The sequence below is a fragment of the Protopterus annectens genome, chromosome 6.part1 (genome assembly GCF_019279795.1).
Source record: "Protopterus annectens isolate FY-2018-M chromosome 6.part1, PAN1.0, whole genome shotgun sequence".
NCBI lineage: Eukaryota > Metazoa > Chordata > Ceratodontiformes > Protopteridae > Protopterus > Protopterus annectens.
Window position 1 is genome coordinate 255,004,931 of NC_056738.1, and position 10,936 is coordinate 255,015,866.

General features: G+C 36.5%; 1 protein-coding gene across 1 annotated transcript in view; it reads left to right on the top strand.

Moving 5' to 3' along the window:
- The window catches only part of CNIH2 (cornichon family AMPA receptor auxiliary protein 2), a 1,918,708-nt gene extending 1,908,062 nt beyond the window's left edge, over positions 1-10,646 (top strand). The window contains exon 6 of the mRNA XM_044075684.1: positions 7,312-10,646. Within this exon, the coding sequence (XP_043931619.1) occupies positions 7,312-7,339 (28 nt within the window). The 3' untranslated portion in view covers positions 7,340-10,646. The remainder of the gene's footprint in view (positions 1-7,311) is intronic.
- Positions 10,647-10,936: the final 290 nt, after the last annotated feature.

Below are 10,936 nucleotides of genomic sequence, written 5' to 3' on the forward strand. Positions count from 1 at the left end.
GCTTTGCACACTGATTTTGTTGTTTATGTGTTGTTTGTGTGGTGTATTGAGTTTGCAGTTGCTTGGGTGTCTGCTTTGGAGGCCTCTGCTGTTTAGGTAAATTTTTACTCAGAGCCTCCGAGTATGTCTTAGTGTGTTTATGTGTTTGATTCAGTGGTGTGGTTGAGTTATGTGAGACTGGTATTGTGGTGTGTGTAGTTGCCTTCTCCTCCTGCCTGGTCTTGCCAGTCCTGAGTTGAGAGAGCTCAGCCTCCAGTCTGGCTAAATAGCTGCTTCTCTCACAAGTGTTAGTGTTACGTGGGAGGAGGAGAGGGTTGTCCGTGTACATGAGGCAATTGTAACATTGTCTCAGAATTCCCAGATTCACCAACTGGGCAATAGAGGACGCCAGCATCTGACCCTTCGACATGCTAGAAAGAATTATGAGTTGGTATGAGACAGAAAAGTAGTGGGCTTAGCAGGGGAGTGCTTGACCTGCTAAGAGAATGCTTATAAGACAAGGGATATGCTTATAAGACAAGTGCTGAGCTTTTTGAGAAGAAAAAGCTATTTGGAACAAGTGCTGCACTTTTTAGTGTAGGTGTAAACTGTTTAGGTTCCTAACAGAGCAGTTCTAAGGGAAAAATTGAAGAACAGACTTTCTGGAGCCAGGCCTGGCAAACATTTAATTGTTTACATAAGGGAGAATAGAGTACAGAAATGTTCTTTTAGAAAATAATTTTTAGGATATTCAAGTAAAAGCTAAAATTATAACAATGGTAAAAAGAAAAAAGAAGAAATTGTTTTGACTGATAAGCACTGCAAAAGAAATTTTGCTTCTTAAAGCATATACAAACTTAAAGGTATGCTATATTATCAACAAATAATGGCTGTCTCTTGTTTTGGGAACAAATTATCATTCTTTAAAAACTGAGAAAACAAGGCATGGATTAAACTGCATGTTGAATACCCTGGTATTGTGAAAAAGAAGACCCTGCCATGAAAGTTCATGTTTCAACCAAAGTCAGACAATGAAATATAGAGTAATTGTACAAAGTATGTGTAGCATGTCAGATAGAACAGCTGAAATCAAAACTTCTGTTTACATGGGAATTTCAAGGAAGATGCTGGAAAAGACTGCAGTCTGATCTTCAGGTCTGTTCACGGGCATTGCATGACTGGGTGGCTGTGTATTAAAAATGGCTAGAAGTGTTTCTACTGAACGAGACTGCATCACAGTAATTAAACCAGCAAGATTGTTTGCTCCTTGTAGGTTAACAGAACACGGAGGTACAAATAATTATACTTAGGTCATACCAGAAGAATTTCATCATTCTGTTAAACAACATAGCATGTTTCATTTCATTTCCCATGATTTACTGAAAAAGCTGACATTAAAAACTGGCAAGAAAAAGCAAATTATCAAAAACAATGTTGTATGTTTTTTATTCCTTTTACAATACATGATCATACCTGATTGTACTACTGGTCAGTCGGTAGCAGAGCTATTTATTAGTAGTCATATCAGATCAAGGTCTGACTTTGTCAAACTAAATTTGGTTGTAGCTTTGAGCCAAAATCAGTATCTGCAGTACTTTTGGGTGAATACATAGGTGAACAAAAAGTAACTCCATGAGTTAAATTCATTGTGCCACTGGGATATGAATATGAGATTTCACAAGTGGAGTCATTGTGTGAGTACTTAACATGCTAAGTCTCATCTCATTTTGTTTTGTAGGAACAGATGGGGGATTGGGTTCAAAGTGAACAGACTGCAGTGGTTCATTCACATGTGCAGGATAGCAGAAGACAATTTGATAATGAGTATTTGGGACAGAAAGGAGGAAGGCAAGAGAAAATGAGAGTGCCCAGCAGAGGTGGATGGATTATGTCAGAGAAGACCTGTGACAGTCAGCCATGAGTGTTGAAGCAGGTGAAAGAGTGGCATTGGATAGAGAGAGAAGGCAACAAGTGACACAACCCCTGACCTCCTGCAGAAAATGGGAAAAAAGGTGGGCAGTGATGATGATGATGATGATTAAGATGAACAGATGGAGGTATCACTCTCAGAATGCATAGTGATCAAATGAAAATTAGAGTAATGGAAAATAGAGTGATAGGAACTAGTCAGTCCAGGTTCCTCACAAAAAGAATACATGTCCTGTGTGGATTGTTGCAAAGCCCTATCCCTGTACTCAGTGTCCTACAGACTGTTGAGGGAGTGATCTATGTCTGGTATACAGAACATCTTTAGATCCTGTTCTAATGGGCCTTCTGCATACCCAAAAAACAGACTGCATCAGAATTACCTGATCAAGGACTGATCTCAGGGACTACCCCTTATCTGGAACTGGCTTCTCATCCATGTAAAGTGGAGTTCTTCCCTAACTCAACTGAAATATAATTTGGACCAGTGGATGGGGAATCAAAAATTCATTCCTGGTCTGACACCTGTCCTAATGGACAGAGCCTCCATGTAAATGCTTGACCACCCAAGCCCAAGCTTACATATTCCTCTTCGAATAATCTTAAGATTCATAAAACTTGTCAGATACACTGAGAATGCATGGCTATGCTTATAAAGGTCCCTGTGGCCAATAGCCTAGTATACACCTAAGAACTTACAAAATGCAGAAAAAATGAACTTTGATAACAAACCTCTTCAGAGAAATGAAACTGAACTCAATCTACATAGTAGTATATTTTTCATGGATTCATACTGATTGGTAAAATCTGCTTCAATCAAGAGATGGTTTGCTGAAAACATATATTGAAACAAATTTTGTTAAACCTCAAAGCTAATTCTTATTTTTGCAGGATGCAACCCCCTGTGATCCCCTCTTGTGGATGGACACCTCACCCCCAAAACGTATATATATATATATATATATATATATATATATATACACACACTTTATAATCTTGAACTACTGAAATATAGAATTTCAGTATCTCGAGACTATAAAGCCAAAAACTCACAAACCCTAAACCCCAAAACAGCGAAATGTGAAACCATGAACATTAGAAAAACACTACACCATGCAAACACAAATACACCTACCTCCCGTCACGACAACAAACCAAAACAACACACACGAACGCAATAAAACAAACACACACACCTAAACTTCCTATAAGCAGGGGAGCAAGCCCCTCTGCAGCCCCCATGTGGGGGGCTGTGCCCCTCACACCCTGCTACTTATATATGCTAACTCTGAGGTCGTACTAAACACCGAAAGAGAGTAAACCCACCACCACATATGCTACACCCCCCTTGCACAAACACACATCACATACATACAAACACCACTCTGAGCACACACTTACACTCTTACCAACATACCCTACCCACACCTAAAACTCCCCAACACATTCACATACACACAAATCCTCCCCAAAACCCTTAAAAAACATAACACTTACCTAATGCACCATCTGTACTACCGGTTCAAGATTTCCGGGTTCGATATTCAGCATTTTTGCTCAACTGGTCTCAAAATACTGAAATTTCAGTATTTTGAGATTCCAAAGTGAACCTATGTATATATATATATATATATATATATATATATATATATATATATATGCACACTGTTGTTTAACCTAAAGGAAAAACTCCATTGTTGCTGAAAGTTATTTTGACATATTGTTTTTGTGAATCAACTTTCAATCAAAATGGATTCTGCTGATTGACTAGCTCCCTTCTGAGTCTAAAACTTTAGAGAAAATGGAGCTAATGCCAGAGCTGAAATGTGCAGAGCTAGTTCTGGAACTACTCGATTGCATGATTTTCTGAAGTAAAGCTTTCAAAGTATGTACTCTTTTAGTAAATGGATATTTACCTATATCAAACCAGGGACTCAGAAATGCCACTTTTCCTGGTAAAGTAGTTATTTCTTTAAAATAGAAAGGAGTATTGTGATGCACTGAACTTTTCCATTGAGTATGTTGCCATTACAAAGCTGCTGGTAGTTCAATGGGTGCTCCCTTTCACCTGAAGTTGAGGACCCCAAAAAAATCTTCCAAAGCTAAGGACCAAAAACGGTCCTTTTAAGTGTGGCAAAAACTTGTACTGGATCTTTGCCAGAATTGTAAGCATATATGCAGAGTTAAACACATTCATTTAAGTGTCAATGGTTGATTAAATGAAAGCCATTACTGTAGCCATGCATGATTATTAACTCATCTGAAGTGGTGATTGCTCCCCCTCACAGCTTATGCCCAGGGTAACTGGCCTGTTTACCCCATAACTGGTATGGTACTGTGTCAGCTTGTGTAAAACCTAAGTATGCAGAAGTATAAAATGATGTCAAACATAACTGCACTGCTCAGATAAGGAAGTGTAACTAAGGTGTATGGTTGGTGTCCTTATGTGTTCTTTCTAAATGAAGAACAAAAACATTTTGACATAGATGCAAATGAATGAAATAGATATAAATGTGCAGCAGAATAAGGAATGCCAGTGACTGAGATGATAACAGTATGGACATATAAGAATTAATTGAAATTCTGGAGTAAATCTCACCATGTGTGTGTGTCCAGCACTGTCTCAGAACTGGGGAAGTGTCTCTGGACAAGTAGACTGTTAAGGTGGTAGCATTTTAAGAAGGCCAAGGAGAAGTAAACTGGACACCTGTAATCATTAACTTATTAGTTTACTCTGTTGTTTAATGAAATGCTGCAGACTTGAGAGGCTATAACTAGAAATGAGAATGAAGTTAACAGTGTCCAGACATCAGGACAGAGAGGGAGGACATGAATTGGGGTTTGGCTACCTTTTTGACACACAAAGCACAAAGACCGGATAGATTATCTCATATAATTCTCAATGTGAGCTAGTAATTCCTCCATTTAAGACATTCAAAGATGCCTAACTAGTGCAGAAGTCACACAGGAAGAGAAGACAGCAAGTATGGTACCTTACACAATGGAGAGCTAGAAACAATCATAAGAAAGTATAGGCCTGTTACACTAACAGCAGTAGCAGATAAACTGATTGATACAGTTCTGAGAAAAAGGCTGTCAGCATCAGTAGACAACAGTGATATTCAGAATACCAACCAGACCATGTCTTTCATTGCCAGAAGTAGGTGCCTTTCAAATGTCATAAAGTTTTATTAGTTACAGATGAACTTTACAGGGAAATTCTAACAGGCATTGCCCACATGGGCTTCAACAAAGATTTGACTCAATCCCACACAGGAGACTAATGGAAAAATTGGAGGGGAAGGGTTAGAATCAAGAATGGGGAAAATGGATAGCTGCATGGTTCTGTGGTATGACACAGAGGGCTGAGGTGAAAGGCACAATGATGAGAATTAAGAAAATGACAACTTGATCATCATATAGTAAATATCCTCATTGTAGTAAAAGAGAAACGGTTCAGTGTCTTTGCTGATTACACAAACATAGGTGCAGTAGTGGAGAATAGGGGTAAGAGCCCAGGGAAGGATTTAGAAAGGCTGATTCAGTAGAAGAAGGGTGGTGAGCTTTTTTTGAATGCAAACAAATGCAAAATAAAGCACTTAGGCCACAGAAACCCAGTGTAAAGTATCATCATGGGGAAGTAAAACTGGTCAGAACAAGGTAGCAGAAGGACCTGTGTGGGTGCTGCTCACCTAGACTGGACTTCCAGGAGTAAAGTGAGAGGGTGGTAACATCACCAAACAGAATGCTGGGGCCCAACCTCAGGGGGATATACTCCAGGAGCAAAATGGAAATGTTTCTACCTTCCTGTGCTCTGGTCAGACCACATCCTAAGCACGTTATATATTTCAAGAGACCACATAAGTGTCAGTGACTCAACAGGTAGCACACTCACCTTTGTTGCTGGAATATTTTAAGGCTGTGGGTTCTATTTTTACCTCACATGCTTGGATTAATTTTCCAGCACTGACACTGCAGAACAGCATGGGAGCAGGTCTGCACTCCTAAGTGTACTTTCCATCATAGAAGACATTAAAACAATGTCTCAAGTTCCTGGTTTTTCCTCATATGGATGTAAACGATTCTATGGCACAGAAAACAGGTTTATATATATTAACTGCAGGAATGCTGTTTCTCAGAGTGTTCCCTTTTTTCCTGATGTATGCCAAGTCTCAGAAGTAGCATGTTTAAGATTGAGGGTGGGATTGGGGGTGCAGGTAGGCTTGGCCCCCCCAAAAGTGATTTAAAGGAGAACAGCAATGCTTTCCTCTTTGAAGGTGAAATTTTAACTTGTATGGACCACAGGGATTAATGCGGGTACTACTCCTGCTTGGCATTATTTTTAGACATCCAGCTAGTACCACAGAGGTATAATTGACCAAGTTTGCTGATGACTGCAAGATGGGCACTGTCGACCACTTATCCACTGAGAATAACCTCTACAAACAAGGGCTGGAAGATGCATATACCTGCTGTACTGAAAACATTTTCAAGCTAAATGCAAAAAAGTTCTGCTTACTAAAATTTGACAAAAAAAAATCTTCCCACCTTATATGAATGGTAGCCCTTGTTAGACACATACAGTTATAATTCACCTGGATAATTATGTGAACAACTCTCTTTCTCTCGTTTGGTCATCATGTTTCTTCCATAGTCAGGGAATCGTTCTATCTGTTCAGTTATTTTCCAAGGGAATGTCTTCAAGATCCAAAGAAGCCATCTTAGCACAAAACTTTTCCCTCATCAGACCCATCATTGAATACAATGTTGCTTTGGTATGTAAAAATTCAAGAATATCACTTAACTGGTAATGATTTTTAAGCAAGAAAATTAAAGTCCTTAAATCTTCAACTATCTTGACAAATTAGCACTATTGTTTTCATACTCAGTAGCCAACCAGATGCTCCAAGGTAACCTGTGTCTTGCTTTTTGAGTTATGAAAGATCCAGTCCTATTTAACTTCCTATTTCTTCACAAAATCAACGTCTCTACAAACATCCATATCAGGACCCTAATTCTACACCAAAAAAAAATAAACAAGACTCACTGGAGGTTCCTAACTCAGTGTAGTCCCAGCCTATAAAATATAACTTACCATTACAGGTCAAGCAAAGTATGGCTTCTTCTGTCTTTATGGATAGTCTTACTGACTGAATGGGCAGATGCAGACTTACAACAGGGTTATTATGTACAGTCCGGCTTGCTGTGGGAGGCATGAAGTGTAAGTAAAGGGTGGTAAGACCTTTTAAGTCTCCTTACAGGTATATATGCCTAGGCATATTATGGTTCCTGAGATCACTTGCCTACTATTGATACTATCTTCCTATGTTCTTATTTCTTTGTATTGTAAATGTAATGTTATGCATGTCAGTGTTTCACTCGTCTATGTTTTTTGCTTTTTTGCAGTATGGTATATACGCTTGTGAGCTTCTAAGCTTGAAGAAAACTATCTTATGACATGCCACATGGATGCCAAGTTGAATTAAAAATATATATCTTCAGATGTTCAGAAACAGAAATATGACCTACAATGCAGCAGGACATACTAAATAGACAATCAGCTTGGTAACAATAAATATGGAATAATCTGTTGATAAACTTTGTGTGCAGATCAGCTGGAATTCTATCAAAACGCTGTGGATCTGTCTGGCATTAGAACTCAACCACAAACGTACTGGGAATGGCAATATTAACGATTACAAATGATTCAGATTTAATCCTTATATTTGTAAGGTTTTAAAACTAGTGCATAACTACATGAAACTGTCTTCATTTGTACATGCGAAACAAATAGCTGTCTTAATTTGTTTATGTATGGTTTTATTCATATAATCAGGATATTTAAGTAGTTATTTTATAAAGTGCGCATTATATCATTTACAATCTATTAAGAAAATCTACAGAAGTAAAATGTTCCATATTTAAACAAGTTTTGCATTTTTATATTGTATACTATTTTAATCATTAAGTGTGTTCACATACACTGAAATGCTAGCCTAGAACACAGCACTGGGATTACACGTTTGCCAAATTAAAATGTAATTAAAGAGAAAAAGAGAATGGAGACAGAGAGCAAGAGAGAATAAAACTACTTGCTTATATTTATATCTTATTTTATCATTTTTTTTTGTTGAGAAATGGAGCACATGAATATGTTTAAGTATAAACAGGTAATACAACATTTGAAACTAGTAATACGTTTAATAATTGGAAGAAAAGTAATTCCCCCAAAAGAAATGGCAGTGGCCTTTTTAATGGTTTCTAAAAGGTAGAAGCTAAGAATGTATATATTGCATTTGGACCTGTGTTCTTAAATATGTCTCATCCATTTACAATGCATTGTTCTCAGGATAAGGTAATGATAGAATATCTGGTGGATTTTAAAAGCCTGATGCTACATATTATTAATTTAGCATATCATTCTGAAAAAATGATTCACTTTGACAAAAATATATGCTATGGAAGCACAGCAAAACATTTTAATGTGTCCTCTACCTTGATTTCAGTTGAAGTAAATCAAAAGATCTTGATGTTGGTGTGTTCCATTTACTATAAGGAAAAGAACATTGGCAAGATTTAATCATCAGCAATTGGAAAAAATGCTGAACTTCAACTATGACGTTTTTTAACTCTCGTCATGATTGATAATTGTTAAGACCATCATATGATAACAATATAACTTCACACATATGACAATGACTTTCAGTTTAGCACAAATGTGAGCATATTAATTTTTGAAAGTTTCATAAGAACTGATGAAGTTTATTCTTTACCCTCACTGCAGGAAGTAAGTGCATTCATCTAAAGAGAGCTTGTGAAATTTACTTGGCTCTAATCACAATAGAAAAAATAAGCCATATACCAGAACTTGAATGCTGTTTCTATGTGTTCAAGAAAGTTTAGCTGCCTTTTTGTGTAATATTTTACCCCATATATAATTCACATTTGTGGTAATACCATTTTGTTATCATGCATTAAAGCTTAAACATATATTGTGGCTCATTTACAAATTAATGTTAAATATATGCTTTACTGTGCTGCACTCAGCAACTACTGGTCGATAAGGCATTTGTAGAGAATTTCACCCTGTATCAGAGATATTTAATTTCTGTGAGAAATAGTGGATGTGCCTCTAGTTTACTTTTGTTTATTTGTTTGTTTATTTTTACAGAATGAGTCTCTGACACTTGTTTCTAAAGAAAATATGGATGCCACTCAATTTTTTGAAAGCAATGTGTAGCAAAAGGAAGCTGAGTGAAATTATACTATTTACCATTGTGTCTTTACTGAGCACCTGAAGGAGAGAGGGTACAGTGCTATTTCTTATAATGTTTTACCCCTCTTTGTCAGATCAGTCAAAATTGCATATAACTGATTACACAATACCATTATATGAAGTACATTTTCTGAAAGACAGCTGATATAATATATCGAATACTTATTCTCTACCATTAACAAAAAGCTCTGTGTCCATCACTGTATCGATGTGCATCTACTAGAGCAATGTTTTCTTGCAGTTAAAGTACACCTTGCACTGTATATGGGGGGAAGCAGAGGTTACAAAATGAGCAGGGTTTTAAACTGCCAATGTCACTTTTAAAATACACGTGCTGCTACTTTTCCAAATAAAAGACATTCCTAACAAAGTTAATTAGTTCCCATTTCTCAGTTGTTGCAGGTGATGGGGAAAAAGATAACGAAGGGGTAATTTTTTATAGGTGTCTCTGTTTTGTTGATGATAAAAATGGATTTATAATTTTTGCAAAATTTACAGTGAACTGTTTTCTGTATTTGTTTGCTATTGACAGAGAAATAAACTGAAGAAAATATTTTGTTAGCATTCTACAGATTTTTCAAAATTCATCTTATTTCTAGGATTGTGGATCACAGCTGAAAGAACACAGAAATCAGACTAGATAATTGTAAAGCTATTTATGCTGCTTTGATTTTGCTCAAAGGTGGCAGCAATAATTCTGGAGGCTGAGCCATTGATTTGTAACATGCATCTGTGACAGAAATATGAATGTGTGACACAGTTCTATGATGTGATAGATAGTTGTAAAATTCTTGTTTTGAATTTAATTTTACCCCATACCATTAATTATTATTAAACTTTTTTTCACTCTAATATAGTCTGTAAAGCTCAAGTTGAGGTCTTCCTAAAGTCCTATACATTTAATAGGTTTCCAAAGATTTGCAGAAACTAAATTGAGATGTAAATTGATATCCTCAACTGTTTCTTTCTACTTGTAACTTCTCATTTAACACAGTGTTTCTAAATTTAATCCACAAGAAATGGTCGCTAAAGTAAATAGAGGTTTCCTAAATGATTATGAAGTATTTAAACTACTGGTATTAAAACAGATTTTTTTATTCCATTCCTGGAAATGGGAAACAGAAATTGAAATAACTACAATGTGTATTGATGGAGTATATGCCCATTAACTAAACCTTTTTTACAAAACTCTTTTGAATTAACTTTAATAAAATGGCCAGAAAAACCCTAGTGTCCTAAATTGCTATTCACACTTATGTATGTGGCACAAAATACTATTATGGTCAGATGCGTATGACTGGTATAGTCTTGTAACATATTTTGAAAAAGCTGTTCTCCAGTATGCTGTTTACCTGTCTTTGTACATTTATTTTTTAAATGTGTGGCTTTTTTAAATCTGCATTGTTCTGAAAACTGTTTGTGTATACTCTGTACTCGTTTGTATTCAATAAATCATTACTTGAGACACGGTATTGTTTCCCTTTATTTTGATGTGCTGAGACATGGTGTTGTTTCCCTTTGCTTGATGTACCAGTTTCTTAATAAAGCAATCAAAACTTTTCTGTCTGTGACCAGCATTAAAAACAAGAAAAAGAAAAAAAAAAAAACAGAGACAGTTTAATGAAATGCAACTCTATGAGCAGGTCACTCATTCCTGTTTTCAGATATGCATTTAAGGCAAAATACAGCTTTGCATCAGATAGCAAGGAAGTCTGCAACCATCCACCTAGAAATTATTCCCTATGGTTATAACAA